The sequence below is a fragment of the Solea solea genome, chromosome 8 (assembly GCF_958295425.1).
Source record: "Solea solea chromosome 8, fSolSol10.1, whole genome shotgun sequence".
Taxonomy (NCBI): domain Eukaryota; kingdom Metazoa; phylum Chordata; class Actinopteri; order Pleuronectiformes; family Soleidae; genus Solea; species Solea solea.
In genome coordinates, this window is record NC_081141.1 from 16,933,435 (window position 1) to 16,955,302 (window position 21,868).

At 41.0% G+C, this 21,868-nt stretch overlaps 1 protein-coding gene across 1 annotated transcript; it reads left to right on the forward strand.

The window, feature by feature from the left end:
- Positions 1–1,424: 1,424 nt before the first annotated feature.
- On the forward strand, positions 1,425–17,457 carry plcxd3 (phosphatidylinositol-specific phospholipase C, X domain containing 3). Its single transcript, XM_058635283.1, has 6 exons — positions 1,425–1,590; positions 10,729–10,985; positions 11,247–11,420; positions 13,264–13,439; positions 14,039–14,140; positions 15,046–17,457. Exons 1-6 carry the CDS (start codon positions 1,488–1,490, stop codon positions 15,200–15,202), a joined length of 969 nt encoding a protein of 322 aa, XP_058491266.1. The 5' UTR covers positions 1,425–1,487; the 3' UTR covers positions 15,203–17,457.
- Positions 17,458–21,868: the final 4,411 nt, after the last annotated feature.

The window sequence follows — 21,868 nt, forward strand, 5'->3', positions numbered from 1 at the left end:
ACCCAGACCGCGGTACCCTACGTGTCTACGTTGGACGACATGTTTTCTCGTAGCGATACTGGAACACGCTGGAAAAGAGTGGAGCATGGCAGGCTTTAAAAAGTGGGTTTTCACAGTAGCAGTACTGAACACACGCACAATTAGGTTTTTTTTTTATTACCAAGGACAACTTGACATGCACTGGCACAGATTGGCTGTCCGCCTTAGGCAACCGTGATCAATTACAGGATTTATAATGAGCTGCCATGTTTTGGAAGACATCGCTGAATTAATAACCAAAGTGAGCAGCATGTGTTTATTTCAGAAAACCCTGAAATGTACTTAAATTCACAGAATAATCATTGTGGGGCTTTTGCTGTACAAGTATGTGCAGTATGTTGTACATTCAGAAAGTAGAAAAGCCCAGAATTGCCTTACAATAATGTCCATAATGAGTGCAGGTTAACTTATTATTTTTCATGAGATGATTCCTATTATACATTTATATTTCGCTACAGTTGTCCTTAGCCTTTATTGAACACACTTGTGGGCACGTTTTTGCAAATTGGCACTCCAGACAATTAATTTATGTTCCACCAAGGGTCAAGTGTAATCAGCAATGATTAACCAGTGGCATTTATTTTTAATTCAATATCAGAGGAAAGCTTTAGATAGATGGGTGTTGCTGTATTTTGGGGGACAGAGGTGAAAGTGATTTCTGACTAAAGCAGTGTGGTTGTTTTGGTATTGATTTATATGTTTTATGATCAACTCTCCTTGCATGAATGCAAGAAGGAGACACAACCAAGTGGAAATGGACACAAAGCGTGGTAGAAGAATGTTCTCTCTCTCTCTCACCGGACGCATGTTTGAAATGAATGAGCATTTGTTTTTCATCTACAGTTCCATAATATATAGTATAATAATAATAACAGCAATAACATATTTCTACCCTAATGTTTCAGTCACTCAAGTGGAATGTCTGACCAGGGAAATAGAGAATGGGTATCAACCTGATTATTTAAAGCCAACTTTATTTTGAAGCAGTTATGTAATTTGAATACAAATACAAAAAATAAATAAAAAAATTGGCTATCTTGAATACCTCCAATCAAGGGATGAGTGTTCCGACAAAGGGCACAGCTGTGTAATTATGTTGAAAGCAAGAATTATTACTGAGATTGTAGATTTGTTTATTTTTTCAGACTGGGCTTTTTCTGTAAAACTTAAATCCTGCCATGTCCTCGATACAGTTTTGTCATTGCGTATTATTGGATGTGTAATAAATCGCACTTTGCCATTCATAGATCTGTCCAACTGCATTTTCATATGTGATGTGTGTCGCTCAGAGGGGTGTGGACTGAGACACAGTGGGTGTGTATGAGAGAGAGAGAGAGAGAGAGAGAGAGAGAGAGAGAGGGAGAGAGCGAGCGCGCGCGCGCACCAGGTTGGCTCTGGCTCTGGCACGGGTCCGGGAGAACGGAGGCAGCATTGATCAGAGTGGCAGCATGGCTTCGTCTCACGGGAGAAGCGACCAGCGGTTCGCAGACTGGATGTCAAGTTTACCGCAGAGCATGCACACAATCCCGCTCACCAACCTGTCCATTCCCGGTAGGTGTTCCTTTAATCTGAGGATAATGCGCATCTTCTTTTTTTTAATCCACGCGCACTGGATGCGTCCCATGGGCAATAATGAAATATGTTCTAAGTATGATTTAAAACCTTACAATATATATATTGCTGTGCAGACTGATGTCTTACTTTATATCCAGCGCAACTCGCTGCAACCTAAGATGAATCCGTTACTTTCACTGTAGCCTTCTCGACCAAAGGCTAAGACCTGTTGCGCAATGTGAGTAAGTGCCGTGTGTTTTTGAACAGTCTTTCCTCCTCGTGTGCGGAGGTCGTAAGTAACACCATATTCCAAGTGATGGAAGAAGAAGAAGAAGAAGAAAAAAAGGATGAAACTCTGAAGGTTGACAGTGGATTATGAGCCACGCTGCTCTGATTGTAGGACTTTTGGCGTTGGCACTGGGGTGGTGGCCATTGAAGAACACAGACACAGGCAGTGGGATGGTTTCAGTCTTTGCCCTCAGGTGACCACATCTTGTCGAATATTAGTTGGTGGAGCTCTAGCCAATGAGTCTGCAGGACCTTTTAACTTCATTCATTTAGGAAATGCTGGTAGTGGAGCCCACCAATAATCTAGTGGATGCTGCGTCTGTCGCCTGGTGATAATCACATTTCCACAGAAAAGCCATTTCATTCTTCATATTCTTTGATCGTCTAATCCTTTTGTGCTTGACTTTCTCTCTTGATCGTCTGTCTCCCTCAGTCACCTCTCTTTCTCTCTCCACGTCTCTCATATGCCTCATGTGTTGAGGTTTTCCATGTGCTATGATGACATTCCACTTGCTGCTTGTGTGTCCAGTGAGGCGTGGCATCCTAAAGCCAACGCTGACCACAGCTCTTAAGGATGCCAAGGAAAAGTGGGCAATGGATAGATCAAATCTAACGCTAGACAGAAACAGCATGGCATGTATTACCTCATGCTCGCGTCACGTGACATGTGCTGTGTTGCACCACAATCCGTCCAAGCAGAGGCAGCACGGGGACAAGCTCTGTCCCATTTAATTAGGTGTCATTACCTCTCATTGGCCCCGTGGCCTGCGGCCCAGCTGCTCTCGATCTGTCCTCCAATTGGATATAGATTTTATAAACATCGCCCTGATTCTTTACACATTGTTGTTTATGCATGCTCACATTCATGATCGTCTTAAATGATTGTTGAGGTACATTCCCAAATCCCCAGTATTTCAAGAGACCTTATTAAAGCAAGCATGCTTTTCTTAGAGGAGGCATGTGATTTCTTTTCTTTTTTTTTCCAAGTGTCTCATGGATCTTTTTTGTCTCATCTTAGAGCACAGTATTGCACGCCTCTCTTCAAGCTGGAAAAATAAAACAGGCCAGACAAGAAACAAAAGAGATAACTGTGTAATTTCCCCCCTTTTAGTTGCAGTAATATGATAGTCCCGCACGATATAAGCCTCAACATGCAGCTGCTGCTCCTCCCTGTAACTCAGTTGTACTATTTATTCTTTGGTAAAAAAAAAGAACTAGTTTAACATCTGACACAGGCTAAATGAGTGGTGTACCTGGCTAATGTGATGGCATTTTTGTTGTTGCCAAAAAGCACAACAGTCTCCAGGGTGTCTGTGCTGCCAACACTGCACAGTTGTTGTCACCATTATACAAAAGCATCCTGAATAAGTCATTGAATTTTATGGTATTTCATGTTATCATAGTTGGTATAAAAGCCAATGAATGTACCCAAATGATTTGAATAGGATGAGGGGGGTGTAGTAATTATCGTAATTATAAGAGATTAATTTTTAAATGACTTAAATGAATAACTTACAAAGGTGAGCAGGTTAATAGCCTCGAGGATATTGCCTCAGTACATCATGTGGATGGAAGCGGTGGCACTTGCAGTGATGGCGAAGTACCCGCTAAATAAATAAAACAACATGCCTACCTGCTGCTCAGTTATTCAGTTGAACTATTCTAAGATTATTACTGACATGGGAACCATTCAGAAGAATGAACACAGAGCCTTAAAAACAACAATTCAAAGATCTTATTCATTGAATTCAGATGCAAAACAAAAAATGAGCCCAAGACAAATCAATCAGTGTCATAATTATATTAAAAATATTAAAAAGTGATTACTGTTTTATCACTGACTGATAAAACTAGTCTTTCATCTCCAATCACCACAAAATGTTGTGTGTATCTAATACCACAAGGTGGCCGTGTTTGCAAAAGTGATGAAATTTAAGAAGGTCATTGAATGCATCTCGAAGCCGCTCCTCATATCAACATGCCGTAGACCCCACAGGAGTGATGCTGGTCTTTCAATGCATTTCTGTAGCTGCTCCAGTGGGTTTGTTGTTGTTTGTTTTCTTGGGAGTGGAGGATTTCCCACTGACACACTAATGCTTGCTAATGCTTTATTAGTATGTATCTTCACTTACTCTGCCGAACGGCTCATTTCAAATGAACTGTCACATGGAGGAGAGATAATCAATTTCTGTGTGTGTGTGTGTGCGTCTGTGTTTGTTGTGAGGTATTTGAATATTCGATGGATAATCCCTTCAAATATTCAAATAGCATTTTATCTTGAAATGCCCCTCCCTAGTTGCAGGCAAGATGAGGCGGAACGAGAGACTCCTCTGCACAAACACACTCAAAGGGTAGGCATGTCAAATAGTCCTCTGGCTATTGTGTGTGCGTGCGTACACTACATATAATCAAGACAAAAAAAACTTCAACTTCTAAAAACCAATCGAATTTTAATCCTCTATTGTGGGGATAAAAGGATTTTGAAGTGGAATTCTATAAAACGGAGGAAATGTGTGTGGCCATTTTGAGCTTCCTTTCTGGTGGTTGTTTGGGAAGCAAGGTGAAGTCTCTCGAACCATGGCACAGCAAGACTTTATGACTCAATATGTTGTTTCTAATCTAACAGTCTGGAGAAATATCTTTTGGTCTGACCCCCAGAGTTACTGGTCGGTTCTGTAGGTCACAGGGCAGGAGTGGCCATAACAAAGATGGCCCTGAATGTTAAATATATGGTTAAAGTAATCCTACAGAACAGTATGACTGCACTGGATCTGTTCCAGTAAAAGGAATGAGCTGTAAATATACACCCTTTGAATACACATAGCACAATGTTTGTCTGAAGAGTTTATTGAGTACAGACAGACATAATGAATAATAAGTGTTGACCATTGAGTTGTTAGTTCGGAGTGATTGCACAGTTTTAGAGTGGTTTATCGTGCTGTGACTCAGACCACAGTGCAGCAGCCAAGCACATGGTTATTTAGATATGACTCACCATGGGTTACCAAACATCTGTAGTCTAAAAGTCAGTCGACTTGTGCCATTCCTAGACTACAGATGACCGCAGATGTCAACAGGTGAGCGGACACACATGAGAGGAAAGGCAAAGGTGGTGGTCGTGGATTAGGTAAACAAAAAAGTTTCCTTTCCTCAGCCCGATCAGTGATGGTCGGCTACTTTTCTTTAAGTAGTGTTACATGCAGAATAGATTCAGTTAATGCAGGAGACTGCCTGCACTCTACTTTTATCTTAGGGCGGCTAAGGTGCTATTCCAGAGGTGCTGTCAATCTGTTTCTCTGTAGTTGTCTCACCATGAAACAAGTTTAGCTGGAGGGAAGGAAATGGCTGTGAAATTATCATTGCCATAGCAACTAAATTCCTAGATTCCCAGTATTTTTGGAGTATGCACTGACAGATGTGAACCTGTGTCCTGCGTGTGTGTGCACAGGAGCAAGATATCAATTTCAGTGTCAGAAAGTCTGAGCAAGTAACTATGCACTTGTGTGTTTGAATTACATTTACATTACCTCTCTGAATTAGTGTCTCAGGTAGGGATGAGTGATGGGGACAAAAACGAATTATTGGGATAATTAATTATTAATAATTTAAGGACTGAAACAAGGTCTTTGAGCCTGTGGGTCCTGCATGGTGTCTTAGCTGTTCCTAGATGCTCTTTTAGACAGAAATCTTGGAAGTTGTTCTTGGAATCTGACTCCCCTAGTTTTGGGGTTACAGCTCCAAATGCCTGCCGTTGGTATTTCTCAAGCCACATCTATCACTACTGCCCTCTTCTGCTGCTTATGGATGACCACTATATCCAGTTGTTTATATATCCATATATCCACCAGTTTGTCTGAATCTGGAAATCCCATAGGATCTTAGCCCTGTTCTTCTCAACCACCTTTGCAGGTGTCTTCCATCTTGATCCTGGGACCTCCAGTCCATACCCGGCACAGATGTTCTTGTACACCAGGGGTGCTCACACTTTTTCAGCATGCAAGCTACTTATAAAATGACCAAGTCTAAATGATCTACCTACTACAAAAATGCAAAACATATATTTATTTATAAATATATTGAGAATTCTTTATATGTACAATGTATGTTGATGTACCTTGCATAACCACATGAGCCCATATTGCACAACACAACACAATTAACTATGTACATTTTTTGTCATTACCTGACTTTACTCTGATGACTTGCACTGAATGGAATCAGCACAGTAGCTGCTGACAGCCAGCCTCAAGCACACTAACAAATGATCATCAAACGCACTTCGAAAATGTCATCGTGAACAAAAGCCATCCTCCCATTCTGTATGAAAGTGATACGTTTTTGTCTTTTAACTTGGTCCAGCTCCCCCACTCATTTTTATACCCTTTCTTAAGTTTAAGAGAAAAATTGGAGGTAACTCGCTAGCTATCTTGTTAGTTTTGCTGCTGCACTTAGCGCCGTTGTTTGCACATGCGCAGTGACCTAAGTGTCAGAAAAAGTCAGATGTCAGCTGACTGGCTGCCCTGTATATCAATCAAGTGACTGGATGGATGATAGGCTGAAGTCTATTTTTTTTTAACGTTATGCGATCTACCCACGCTACCTTTGCGATCGACTGGTAGATCGCGATCGACGTACTGAGCACCCCTGTTGTACACTATTCCAGCCACTTGGTTGTGGTGTTCCATGTACGCCTTCCCAGCCAGCACCCTTACACCCTGCTGTGATGTGCTGTAGGGGCTTGTCCTTCCATGTTTGTCCCTCTCTGCTGGGTTGCAGGTGCCTGAGGCATTCACTGAGCAGGTCATCGTTGTGGGGCCGTCTTCCTGATGGATGGACGTTAGTTGTTTCATCCTGGATAGTCCCTAACAATATTGCCTGTCACTTTAACATAGTTATGCATTAAATAAGTAACACTGTTACCTGTTGAAATTGCCTATAGTTCTATACTTCAAGGATTTTCAGGTAGCTGCAACCTTGTTTTAATATATCATGATGTAAATATGGTCATATGTAGAATGAGCACTAGTGACCAAGATGTTTACATATTATATCGGAAACAAAAGCAATTAGTTGAAATGATTAAACATTTGGTGATAACTACTTAGAATTAAGTGGGAAATGTTTTGGATGGATTGAGTGAATTTACATCAGTGCCTACCAAAGTGTCATATTTGGGAGCCTAACCTAGTGTGGCTGACTGTCAGAGCACAAAGCTTTAACATAAAAAATGAATAACAAACCTTTGATGGAGGGTGGGGGTGTAGACCCTGGGTGTAGTCAATTGTATTAAATTGTGATTGCTTTGCAGGCAATAAAAACTAATCCATTGCAGAGGAGGCATCTTCCGTCTGGCCGCCTCCCCTGAGTGAAAGAAAAGGCTCATCTTTTAGCTGTAAATCTGTCCATCAGTCCCTTGACTAGATCCCTCTGCTGCCACTTAAGCCCCTGAACAAGGAGGATGAATGGTATCGGATGCCAGGATAAACACTGGCAGTGCAGTGAGATGTTTGAAAGCCAGGAAATCAGCCTGTAAAAAGCAAGTTTAAAAAAAAAAAAAACCAGAGGAAGTAAAATCACAACAAACAATGGATTATCAAATAGACTGAAAGAGATAGAATAGAGAGAGGGAGAACCAATTGCAGGAAAACAGAGTGGTAAAGAGGTGCAGCTATTTTCTGTAAGTGATATGGCCCATGAGTCATGACCCACCTCGTGTCTCAGTTTAGCTGAAGTTTGACCAAATTAAATGTGGTAGAAGAAAAGTTCGATCATTCTGCTCCATTGGAAGAGTGAGTGCTTTGTGTACGCACTCAAAAAAAAAAGATGGGAAATAGTCGCAAGACCTTTTCTCATCCTTTCCTCGGCATCCTAAAATAGATCTTAAAAGGGTGCAAAGTGAGCAGTAATGATTTGCAAGGAAAATTCATAAACCAGTAGGTCTCTTATCTGAACGCGTTGCTCCAATTCAGTCGGAATGAATGTGTCAACAACGCAGGTCAGATCATCAGTTTGTTTTTTTGTGTGATTGTGCTCTGCCTCTTTCTTACGTCTTTACGTCTTATATCTGACATGTGGCTGAAGTAGTAGTGGTGCTCATTAGGCCATTAGGTGTTCAGCTTTCATAGAATATAGCTGATTGTATAGGTCTTAGGGGACGGGTGATTTTAATGTACTCTTAATGAAGTGTGCTTCTTTCCCAAACACATTATAATTATAAAAAGCCCAGAAACTATAGATTTGTGTATGCATAGTTGTGAAATGTAATATATTATATTATGCATTACATTATTCCCATTTATTCTAATAATTATTGATTTTATAGAAAAAAAAAATTTGATCATTGTGATTTAGCTCGACCTTCGAAGCCAATGAGAAATCATGTACTGCGAAAACAGCAAAACTAGCTGTAGCGACGGGCTGTGGTCATACTCTGTTACACTGTGACCCTGCTGATACGAGTCTGCCTTCAGTGATCCCGTTTGCTGCCACATGCCTCAGGATTCAGCTGTCCACCCTGCTTATGGTCATCCTGTGAGACCTGGCACTGCAGTACGGAGAGCTGAAGGTCATCTCAGGCTCTCTCTCTCGCTCTCTGTGTATGTGTGTGTAATTGTATTTGTTACATCTTAAGGACCTTTTCTGGCATAAACATTGTCACGACCAGTAGTCCTCATGGCGACTAAAAACCTGGTCCTGATGAGGCAGAATTCCAGTTTCTGGCTCATCAGGTTACAGCCATTATTTGAATTGTGGTTAGGGTAAGATTAGGGTTAGGCAATAACTGGTTAGGGTTAATGTTAAGGTTAGGGATAATGGTTTGTTCAGGTCATTGCAGTGTCCTAAGAAGAATAGCTGTGCAAACCTGTGTGTGTGTGTGTGTTCTGCAAAGTAGACTGGCAGTAATTCTGGTATCCACCTCCTGCTCTCATCACTGCAATCAATTTCTCATCCCCTTTTATTGTCTTTCCATCATGTTCCCTTTGTCTTTCACACACACACACACACACACACACACACACACACACACACACAATGTGCATGGCGTTCCCAGTGTCCAGTGTTATTGCCAGAATACATCTCAGAATACAGCAGAATCAACATTAACTGGGCAGGTAGCATGTAACACAACAATGCATATCATTTAGATAATGATTTAGGTGTCTTAAGATTGTTTTTAAATTGATGCATCAATATATATCAATTTTACATTTCTTGCAACCATATTAGAAGAAAAAGGCCTTGTGATTCTCATCTGACAGTATATATTTTTCCAGAGACAATAATTGAATCCATAAAACTGCTTTTGTCTGCACTACTTTTATTTTTTTATCATTTACGGATGATGAGTTTGAGCAACACAATTCATCTGTTTCACAGTTTGCCGGCTTGTTCGTGGAGTTCAAGTAGTGTTTTGGTGTTCCTGCTACATCTCTGTGTTCTTTATGTGCGTGAGGAGAGGTCAAAACAATCTGTTGAATCATAGCCTGCAGTGTTTCTATTTCTCTCTCCCAACATTTTCTGCATGATTTTATCGGACGTATGGATACGTCCGAGAAATGCATTCATCGTCTAGCACTTTACTCTCCACATGGGGGTCGTGGGAGGCACCGGAGCCAATCCCAGCAGGCATGGGGTGAAAAGGTGGGGTGCACACTGGACAGATCGTCAGTTCATCACAGGGCAACATGTAGCTACGAACGACCGTCCACTCTCACACTCACACTCAGTTTGCCTAATTGTGAGGCTGCCTTAAAATTGTTCTTGTTAATTTGATGTGGTGATATCTAGGATTGTATTCACAGTAGGGCTGTAAAGATGATTTGATTCATCGATTATGAACCGATTACTAAATGGATTGTCAAATATTTTGATAATCGATTAATCAGTTCGACCATTCTAAATGTTTGTTTAAATTTAAATTTAAGTAACAAAGATTCGTTTGAATGTGAGTACCTGAAAATGAATTAACAATATATAAAAATGATCTTGTTATACCAAGTGGGTAAAAGGACTTACGAATAACAGATGATGATCGTTGTGATGTGAAAACAAAATTCAGTGCACTGATTTATTATCAGGTTCAACCTAAAACAAAAGTCTCCGCCTACAACTGACACCCTCAAGGATGTGTAGTGTCATAGAATGTTGAACTATCATTTTAATGACACTGTTGTTATTTGGGGGTGATAACTGATTAATCATCGAAGTAAACGTGTCAAAGGTTTGGAACCTTCTGCTTCTTACATGGAAAGGGTTGATGGTTTCACTGTCTTACATAATTGTAAAATTAACTTCAACCTGAGGTACACGGTTGTCTAGTAGTGGCATGCAAAGTATTTGAGATGATTTCTTGACTGAAAGATAATTAATAAAGAAAAGTTTACAGTGACATTTACATGTATCCCAAGCTTTGTGTCTGTGTCAACTGATGAGAACCAAACCTTGTATAGACGGGTGTTGAAACCTGAAAAACTCAGTATCCGAGTGCAGAGTGGATCTATAACTGTTCCAAAAAAGCACAGTAAACAGTAGCTGGGGGCACATAATGATATTCATAACAAAACAGCTAATAATTGTATTTGACAGTTCACTATAACAGACTCCATTCAATGTGTTGTTCCTTAGAATCCACAGGGTATGTTTGAATCACTGTATGTTTCAAAAAAAAGTTTTTATGATGGATGGAGAAAATATGATTGTGTATATGTGCACTGGCTTGAATATCACATAGTCTGCGTGGACCAGGCTGTTTCCACCACTCAGCCCCCTCATATATGCTTATCTCACCACATGAATAAAAACAAAAATATGCAGCCTTCATTTAGTGCGTGTTTGTGTCCTTTCCAGGTTCCCATGATTCCTTCAGTTTCTACATCGACGAGGCGTCTCCAGTTGGCCCAGAGCAGCCTGAGACGGTGCAGAACTTTGTGTCTGTTTTTGGCACGGTGGCCAAGAAGCTGATGAGGAAGTGGTTAGCCACGCAGACGATGAACTTCAACAGCCAACTGGAGGCTGGGATCCGCTTCTTTGACCTGCGCATCTCAACCAAGCCCCGCGACCCCGACAACGAGCTGTTCTTCGCCCACGGGCTCTTCAGTGCCACAGTCAGTGCTGAGCATAGTTTTCGAGGGTTTCATTTGATGAATATTTTTATATATCGACGTTAGTATATATTTTTTTTTTTGTTGGGGGGGGGCGGCATATTTTTGCATAAGTGAAGTCTGAGAGCTTAATCATACAAGGTCCTTCAAAGCTTTGGAGTACATCACAGTTCTGTGTCTCTGCAAGTCCTAATGTCCTTGAATAATTAATAACTGTGTGGTGAATATCTGTTTTTTTTATTGTTGTGTTGTTGTTCTTTTCAGGTCAGAGAAGGTCTTGAGCAGATCAGTAGTTTCCTGTCGGCTCACGCCCGAGAGGTCGTGTTCCTGGACTTCAACCACTTCTATGGCGTGCAGAACCTGCACCATGAAAAACTGGTGGCCATGCTGAGAGAGGTGTTCGGAGAGAAACTCTGCCCAGTTGTCTTTGCTCAGGAGGTACTGTCACATTAAAATTCCCTTCATTACTGTTTGAGGGTGACATTGTGGTGTCACATTGGCTCACGTTGTCCCGTCACGGCAAGAGGGTTTTGCTTTAAATCGCGGAGTGACCTTTTGCTGTTGGATTATTTCTGCATGGGTTTTCCCTCGGGAACTCTGGCTTCCAGTCTAACGACATGCATATTCGGATTAGGCTGATTGGAGAGCCTGAACTGGTTGTTTGTATTTGTATTGTGTCCCAGTATTCCTTGTGAAAGGACTGTGTGTTAATACTGTAGCTATTACTCTCTCCGGCCCATACAATAGTGAGTTCTATGTTTTGTTAACTTAAATCTGCAGTGCAGAACTTTGACGTACGTAATGAATGCCTGTCGTATTCCCACCTCTGCTACACAAGCTCATTCACTGCGGATAAAACCTGAATGTCTGTCTATTTTGCATTTTACCACACTGTAACATGTGTTGTCTGTGACACAATTACCTGCACTGTGTAATTGAAAGTGTTTTATGACCCCAAGCAAGTTAGAACGAGGAAAATGTAAAAGCTGAGTTGGAGCAAACACAACATTCAGGGGAAGGATTACAGTGAAAATAAAAGAACGCATCAATGACACAAGGACAAGTGAAGATTACCGTTGATGTGTTTTATTTCTTCACTGCACATTACACAAAGAAGAGATGGGACTGAGGGCAGATGTAAATGTTGCCGTTCCAGGTTTTTGAAGTTGGCTGTAGCTTCTACATGGACTCTTCATGAATAATAATTTGATGTCTCGAAACTATGGAAATGTCTCTGTGTTCCATGGTGTTTGTGTAACAACTCGCACTGCCAGAGGGCTGAGACCAAAGCTCCACACTGCAGGGTTAAGATGCAGAATTGTTATTATGAAAGGTCAGCAAACAACGTTTAATCGATACAATTAAAGGACCTGTAGTGAGCTTGTAGTCTCTTTTAGAGATCATTTTTAGGACCACATGCTGCGTAAGAGCTCGGCGGAGAGACAAAGCCTTCAGGTTTTCTTTAACCGTTAAGTGCACATATAGATACTGCTCTAAAATGGTGTCATCTGTGAGTTAATAGTACAGAGTACAGAGTAGTGTGGGATGTCTTTGTGGTGAATGTATATGTGAGCAACCTGCTACTTTAGAGGGAATCACCCACAGCACCAAGACCACAGTTTCCTGTCATTTACGGCTCCTGAGTGGGGATTAAGTGGAGAGAAACTGGTGGATTTGAGCTAACTAATGAACTTGTTCTCGGGAATGTCTGGGCTGAATTTAGTGCAGACAACCGAGTGGTATTCTTCCACTTTTCCCCTCAACTGCAGTCCATTGCAGCATTTGGTCTATGACATGGCCACTTCATCTAAATCATTTGATATACAATATTGGTTTGTCCTTAAAATAAGTCAAGAATAAAGACATTTCATTCCAATTTGACATCAGTTAATTTGACTCAGAGTGTCCAGTGTTTCACCGTTCTTAAGAATATCATATTTGGTTTTCTGTCTTCAATAAAATATGTTTTTACCTTCAAATCAGTTAAGAAAGACAAAACGATTAGACTTTTAAAATGTGGTAGTTCATGTTGCGAAGCAGTTCATCTTAAAAATAATAACACCACTTCCAATGTGTGGTGCTTCAAAGCTACTCTGATGCTTTGTAACAGGCCACTCCGCCCACTAATTTTGAATTCCTTTAAAAGCACATACTCAGCCACCTGTTTGGATTTCTCTGTCACTCAGCACAGGCGAAGGCTCTATTTATATTTACTTTTCAACACTTATAACCCATTTGTTTTCACCCATCACCTCCTCTGAATACACCCTCCCTCCGCCAGGTGACTCTGCAGTATCTGTGGGAGAAGGAGTTTCAGGTACTGGTCTTCTATCACCATCCCATGGCCCTGGAGGTGCCTTTCCTGTGGCCCGGCCAGATGATGCCATCTCCCTGGGCCAACACCACAGACCCTGAGAAGCTGATTCAGTTTCTCCAGACTTCTGTCACGGACCGCAGGTCAGCTGCTTCACTGTGATGTGATGTAATGTGATGTTTGTATCGTAGGTATCATACATATTCCTTCTAATTTTACAATGGAGTCATTTTTATGATTCTTTTGACATACAGTGTGTAACGAGAGCTTGAAGGTTATTATGCTTCATTTTGCAAAATCACCTGATTGTGTGAATTGTTGTTTTTCATTATCCCAGAATGAGGCTTTTATTTGAACATTAAATGCACAGTTTGTCACAATCCTTGGTTCTGTGACATCTAAACAATTAAACATCCCCTCAGTTCACACATGCAGGTCTATATCTATAGAAAACTGCTCACACAGTAACTGCAGAGAGTTTTCAGGAGAGTTTCAACAAAAGCCAACGCTAATTTACATGTGAAATTGTCGTGTCTGTGTTTTTTTTTTTGTACCCGACAGACTAAGTGTTTTTGTTTTGTTGTGGGCACTTACAATAATTTATTCAGAAAACAATTAAAGTATGTAGCACCTCTCTGCAGTGTATGCCATACGGCGCTTTACATATACTGATTTTGAAAAGGAAAAAAAAAAAAAAAAGAAAATATGTAAAATATGTAAATGCCCAATGTGTCTCCTGCAGGAGGAAGGGAACGTTCTTTGTCTCCCAGGTGGTTTTGACACCGAAGGCCAGCACTGTGATGAAAGGTGTGGCCAGTGGACTGAGGGAGACAATCACAGAAAGGTGCGTGTGCGTGTGCGTGTGCGTGTGCGTGTGCGTGTGCGTGTGCGTTTTTGCACCACTGGTGGCACACAGTATTCAAAATATACACCAACACAGTGGGACCAGAATTATAGGCACCTCAGGCAACAGAGACCTCACACATAAACAGTCATGTGACTCATGCAGGGTTTTTATAGCTAAATCCAGAAGCATGTTGGTTTCTACAGGTATCCCCAGGCGACTGACACTGACCTTATTTAAGTTTGATATTTTTTATTTTTTTTGAACAGCTGCCACAATCCCGAGGCAACGTCTCTCATCTCTCTCCTCCTTCTTTCTCTATCCTCCATTTTTTTTTTGTATACATAGTGTAGGATTTTTTTCTGGTGATTTACCCCCCGAGCCATGTCTATATTTCACTCCCTCTTAATGATACCAGTTTGTAAAAAGCCTTAGCAGCAAAAACCATCAATTTGCATGAATTATTCATTGGATAACTCCACTATCAGCCGCTCACACCGGGCGTGTGGTTACTTTGATGTGGGCATCCTTCAAAATTACATCCACGGCGAGCTAGACTACCAGTGTGGGGGCGCCACGGAACAAGGCGGCAAGCATGAGGAGGAAACCGTTCTTCGGATCTTCTCATGCAGAAAGAGGGTCAAGACATATGCAGGAGTAACACCCTCCCCTGGTGTTCGACTCGTGAACACGTCCAGCAAGAGTATCATCTCCCCAGCTGGTGTCTGGCTGCCGGATACCCATGATGCTTTACGGAGATCTCTCATCCTAGCTCACCCTTTACTGTGTTAAGCCAACCAATCACGAATCATGACTCTATCCCTCTCTAGGTATATCTTTCGGGACTTTGTTGTAACACAAGTGTGTCTGTGTGCTGGCTGTGTGTTTCCTTGACTCCCTCTTAGGGCTTTACCCGCCATGATGCAGTGGGTAAGATCGCAGCGGCCCGGGGAGAACGGCATCAACATCATCACCGCTGACTTTGTGGAGCTCGGAGAATTCATCAGCGCCGTCATCACCCTCAACTATCACCTGGATGAAGATGACGATGATGCCACCTGAGAGCCTGCAGGGGGTGTCAGAGAGCACAGTCGCCACCGCCACTGCTGCCAGTGTCTGGGTCTGTGTTCTCTTTTCACTTTGGCATTTATTCGAGGAGGGGGGCTTCACTGCGCCTTTCACTTTATTTAGGGCTACGGTGAATTGTGAGATGAAATGGGAGAGGGAGCAGGACAAGTCAGAATGAATAGAAACAGCACTAGTGTTTGGTTTGGGCACAAAGAGAACGAGGTTCCGCTTGGTTCCTGTTTTGGGGCTCCATATTTTTTTAAGTGAGACATTGATTTTCTTCATTTCCTGTTCTTTAAAAAAGATATTTGCTTTCCCCACTGTTCCAATGCAATGTTTCAAGGTTTCTCAAGAGAGCATTTTATCCCCCCTGGTCAATGTATTGGTACATCATTCTTAATATTCCAGTGACAGTTTTTGGTTTTTTTTCCCCCCCTACAGTTGTTTAGAATTAGTTTCTGTAACTCAACTCAATAGGTTGGTGTAAATAGCTAGCAGTGTCAAAAATAAGTTTTTATTTTCTGAAAAAAAAAAAAAAAACCCACTGGAGTTGAATTTGAAAACACATTTAGCAGTTTTTCTTCTAGTAAGTGTCAGTCAGCTTGTTCATACTGGTCTGCCAAAGCAAAAGACTTTCATCACGTGATTATGATTGTTATTAATGCATTCAGTGTTACTGGTCCCTTTCAGAAATGCTTTTATTAAGAAATACACTCCCAGAGTTAACAGATTAACTGCAACATTTCAGTAGATTATTATCCTTGTTGGCTAACGTAACTCTAACTCTAACTCTAACCAACCGTGTTGTTGGCCGGACATTAGTTGAGCAGTAAAGTGTTAAAAAGAAGAAAATATCACTGAAATGTTCCAAATGCTTTGTAAACTCTGGTAATAAACAAAAACAATATGTAACTGGATACAAGGCTGTATCCACTGTGTGACTCCTCTGCCCCTGTATACGTCTGTATTTACTGCTGTAGTGCAGCGTACTGTGTGTGTCATCACAAGACCTATCACAGCGCTATGTCTTGTATAAATAGGTGTTAGAGTTGCTGAGCACCCACTCGGCCTCCCATTACTTCAAGTCAGAAAAAAGGTTAACCATCGACCGTCAGCAAGTTCACAGTCCGTGGGTGTTGATGTGACACTGGTAATTTGACACTTGGAAAATAATACAATAAATGTTTAGTTGAGGTCTAGCTGTAGCTCTTTGGTGTCTATTTAATTAGGTGTTTCATGTTTCTCAATCCCTGGATTTCTTCTCTTTCAATACTGGTGCAATACATTACACTACATCTTTTAATTGATATTATGTACATTCTTTTTTTTTCTTTTCTTCTTTTTTTTACCCTGCAATGTCTTGCTGATTGATGATGGAACAGCATTTTGAAATTGAAATTGAGTGAGAAATACAGTGGAAATATTTTTATTGCAAGGTTTTTACACATTATGCATGATATAAAAAAAAAATGATATTTGCATAGTTGTCAATCATCCACCTGCCTCATGCTAAGCGTGGCTTCTTCTGCAGAGAATGTATTCTGTAAGGATATCATTGTCACGTTGGGTAATGGCGAACCAAATACTGGGAACGCGACTGTTTGGATTCGTGAATGTATGCGTCTTGTGAGTAACTGTGCCATTCCTATTACTGGTCTCATGTGATTGAGTGACTTGAGTATAAGCAGGAAAAATCATGTCCGAATCATATGCTTCAATGTGAAAATGGGCTCAGGCAGTATAGTCTGCTTTGACTTCAGTGTGGTTTTATGTTCAAATGTTTTATATTGTGGAAAGTTTGTACATACTGTACTTGCAAATAGTATACTGCAGAAATGTTGTAAATGATGACGATTATCGTGACGATTCAGTGACATCAATTTCTTAACCCCAAGGCGTGACTCGGCTTTCACATTTATTTGGTAACAAGGGTTCATGAGCTGTTTATATTAGCGTTGTTATTTTATTCATATCGTTTTTTTAGACCATAGTTTTTACCCGTTAAAACAAATCTCCCAAATACATTTTTCTTTTTTTCTTTTTTTTAAATGGACAGACTGGGAAAAGGCTTGCAAATCGTGTTGTAAGGGCATCTGTGTCTTCCCTGGTTTTAAACTGTTGTTGTCGCTTTTATGTTCTGGTGTGAGAAGAGTCCCTTGCTGTTGTAAAGCTCAAAAAACACTTGTTCCAATGAAAGTGACCCTGTTTTAAGTGGAAAATGACCAATCAAAATAAAGCTTCTATGCGTACCCAGTGGCTAACAAGTATTATTTCCAACCAGCTTCTGGCTTATTAAGTGGTGCCTGGTCGCTCAGTTGGTTAGTTGTTTTTAATTAAACTGTCATTAAATTCAATCCGCACTAAAACTAAATTATCAGTCGATTACTGGCCTTTTTAACCTACAATACCAGTACTTCCTTCACTGTCTGTAGTGAATAGCATACTAAAATCATCCTGTTTCCACGGTGATGAGGATGGAGGCAGGTGGGTTGCGGCACCTTGGGTGACCTTGCTGAGACTATATTTTGAAATTCAGCATCTACCATACTGCAGCCAGGTATTGCTCATGAGGGGGAAACGGGCACATCTGACGCCGAGTGGCTGACTGCGAGTGCATGCTCTTCTTTTCTGTGCATCTCGCTGAAGCCTCCACGTCTTCAAAAGAAAAAAAGAATATATATTGACCCTCTGTCATAATCGCATACTTTTATTTTTGTGGCTGTGCAAATATTCCCTTGCTAATGGATGGGATGCCATCGGGGTTTCAAGGAAAAGAGAAAGAAAAACCCGGCTCCTTATATGTCAGTTTTCTTACAGAAATGAGAAAATGCTAATGCAGCGTTCCTGTGTTCATAAGACTGTGAATACTATTGTGTCTGCCTGTCATCCTCTGTCACACACACACACACACACACACACATTCTCAGGCAAACATGAGGAGGAGGTACAGGTGTAGGAGGTAGAGATGGATGCTTGCAAGAGGCGGTGGAAAGAGTTGTAAAATGTGCTCCGCAAGTAAAAGTGCTATTCATGTGATTAAAATTGTATAACCCAGTAAAATTGTCAGAGAAAATTCTCATCTTCAGCCAACCTTAAGTTCAATTGCGCACGTATTCTTATAACCAGACCTGGTGTACGATATTAACAGTTAGGATAAGACACTAACGAGGCGTCTGTGCCTAGATACCAAGGTGCCAGGCATCTGGAACGGATAGTCTTACTTACTATATGTATCAGACCTGGCACGCTGCTCGCCAGAGTCTGCGACGATGCCTCACAGTTCAGATGTCAGGCATTGTCTCAGTTCTCCTCGGATCTGAGCTGTCTTCAATAAAATCTTTCAACTTAACTCATCAGCGGTTCCATCATTGGCCGTCTCGTCTGAAATCAGAGTCATTTCTTTAACAGTGAGAGGGGAGCAGGCTTTGTCGTCTGTAGTGCAAAAATGACACGGAGGTGTAAACTAGTTGTTTTTAATTAAGAGCCGTACATATTAAAGTGCAATAACAATATAAGACAAACTGTGTCATTTCACTGCAGGCACTCCACAGAACGTTTTCCAAAAGAAAATACAACCATTTAAGGTGACATAAAGTGTGGATTCTGTCTTCATTACTTCACCAACAGGCTCCACCAGCAGCAGTTGAAATACTGCAAATCTTTAAATAAAAAAAAAAAGAGAACCATGTCGTTCTGTGTAAATAAAACCAGATATTTCAACAGACACACATATCACCTTAAGAAAATATCAACAAACTTTTTTTGTGAGCTTTATAATGTAATATGCACTGTCATTGTCGAGTTCAGTGTCTGTCTGAGCTTCACACACACCCTGTGGTTCTCTGGCAGACCAAACTACCGAGGCAGATGGTGGTCAGAGATGTCCCTCTGACCGTCATGAAAGCCACAGAAGCAGCACTAATGGAGGACAAGGTCTGTTGCCCTATTGTCGGAGCCAAATGTGATTCCAGCCCGAGGTGCTGAGACTTGGCTCGCTGCTGTACAGTAGCTGAGTCATTTGGCAGGTCATTTCAAAAGTAAAGGAAATCGCCGTCGCAGTCATTATCTTGTCTTTTATACACGCGGTACGCATTACTACAAGGGCCTCATGTGACAGAAAGTTTTCCAGCCTTTCAATAATATTTCATATATAAATGTTTTATATATGGAATCATTTTCAGCAATATATTATATAAAAGAGCAGTTTTTCATGACACACCTGCGGGTCTGTGATACTGCACTACCTGCCAAATCAATGCATAATTTAATGGAACTTCATTTTTAAGTCATGGCCTGAGATTGTGAGCATTATGTCATTTTTTAATATTACATTTCTCTCATTAATGCCTCTGCTATTGATTCACAGCCAAAAATACCACTGCCATTAAACCTTTCCCTCTCGTTTCTCAGTCCTTCAGGTCATAGTTATCTTCAGTAATAAGCTGCAGGCAACTGAACTTGCTTTAGTTAAGATGAAGACAATTCAACTCAGCCTCCTGAATGAGAGGTAAAATGTCCATCTATCCATCTTCTACCGCTTTACCCTCCACATGAGGGTCACGCGGGGAGCTGTGCCAGTCTCAGCTGACATAGGGCGACAGGCGGGGTACACCCTGGACAGATCACCAGTCCATCACAGGGACACATAGAGACAAACAACCTTCCACTCTCACGGTCAATTTAGAGTTCCCAATTTAACTAACATATGCACACACGGGGAGAACATGCAAACGCCATGCAGAAGGGCCTTTGTTCTGACCGAGACGCAATTATAATCTAAATGTTACCTAGCAGGGATTGATGCTCACTAACACAAACCTAATGGCTACTAAAAATATCTAATCTGAGAGCTATTCCCTCTTGAGCTGTCACTGTGTGATGGATATACACAGCATGACCCTCTTCCCTGCCTGTGGCAGCAGATACAAGCCCACAATCAGACGAATCAAATGAATTCCGACACAAATAGCCAAGAAACTCAAAGTTGGCAGTGGCTGCAAGAGATTCAGCCGCTGATTTCATGGAGTCCATCATCTAACTTCTTTTCCTCCGTGTCTGGTCATGTGGAGAAATGATTAACATGAACATCACGAGCAATCAAACCTGGATTCAGGCTCGACCTGTGGTAATGTCTTCATGAATGATGAGCCATTGTTGTGGTTTTCCCCACGACCCTCCTGTGGAGGATAAAGTGGTAGAGAGTGGATGGATGGATGTTGCAGTTTTCCTCAAAGTAAGCATGCTTGCTTTCCATAAAGATTCATTCTTTCACTTCCCATTTCAGCTGTGAGGAGGAAACAGTTCTCAAATCTCTGTTGCCCTCCAGTGTTGGTAGAATAAATCACAGCTCAAGTCACTTACACAGTAATCATGCCAGTTTTTTTGGCTTTTGGCTCGAAAGCCAAAAATGGCTCGAAGCCATAATCTCTAGTTTAAGAGGACAGTGTCTTATCAATTAGGGCACTGTGGCTCTTGGTCACTTTAACACGTCGTTTTTTGTCACATATAGAACTTTTTTGTCACATTTTGGACAACATACTAACCTATGACTTTTCTGTCACATTTTGGACGACATACTAACCTATGACTTTTTAGTCACATTTTGGACGACATACTAACCTATGACTTTTTTGGCACATTTTGGACGACATACTAACCTATGACTTTTTTGGCACATTTTGGACGACATACTAACCTATGACTTTTCTGTCACATTTTGGACGACATACTAACCTATGACTTTTTAGTCACATTTTGGACGACATACTAACCTATGACTTTTTTGGCACATTTTGGACGACATACTAACCTATGACTTTTTTGTCACATTTTGGACGACATACTAACCTATGACTTTTTTGGCACATTTTGGACGACATACTAACCTATGACTTTTAAGTCACATTTTGGACGACATACTAACCTATGACTTTTTTGGCACATTTTGGACGACATACTAACCTATGACTTTTTTGGCACATTTTGGACGACATACTAACCTATGACTTTTTTGGCACATTTTGGACGACATACTAACCGATGACTTTTTTGGCACATTTTGGACGACATACTAACCTATGACTTTTTTGGCACATTTTGGACGACATACTAACCTATGACTTTTTTGGCACATTTTGGACGACATACTAACCTATGACTTTTTTGGCACATTTTGGACGACATACTAACCTATGACTTTTTTGGCACATTTTGGACGACATACTAACCTATGACTTTTTTGGCACATTTTGGACGACATACTAACCTATGACTTTTTTGGCACATTTTGGACGACATACTAACCTATGACTTTTTAAGTCACATTTTGGACGACATACTAACCTATGACTTTTTTGGCACATTTTGGACGACATACTAACCTATGACTTTTAAGTCACATTTTGGACGACATACTAACCTTTGACTTTTTTGGCACATTTTGGACGACATACTAACCTATGACTTTTTTGGCATATTTTGGACGACATACTAACCTATGACTTTTTTGGCACATTTTGGACGACATACTAACCTATGACTTTTTTGGCACATTTTGGACGACATACTAACCTATGACTTTTTTGGCACATTTTGGACGACATACTAACCTATGACTTTTTTGGCACATTTTGGACGACATACTAACCTATGACTTTTTTG

Bases quoted from the DNA above. Each gene is read 5' to 3' on its own strand.
- plcxd3 (XM_058635283.1), top strand. From the start codon at position 1,488: ATGGCTTCGTCTCACGGGAGAAGCGACCAGCGGTTCGCAGACTGGATG. The intron at 1,591-10,728 runs GTAGGTGTTCCT...TGTCCTTTCCAG, and splicing joins CACCAACCTGTCCATTCCCG to GTTCCCATGATTCCTTCAGT. The intron at 14,141-15,045 runs GTGCGTGTGCGT...ACTCCCTCTTAG, and splicing joins AGGGAGACAATCACAGAAAG to GGCTTTACCCGCCATGATGC.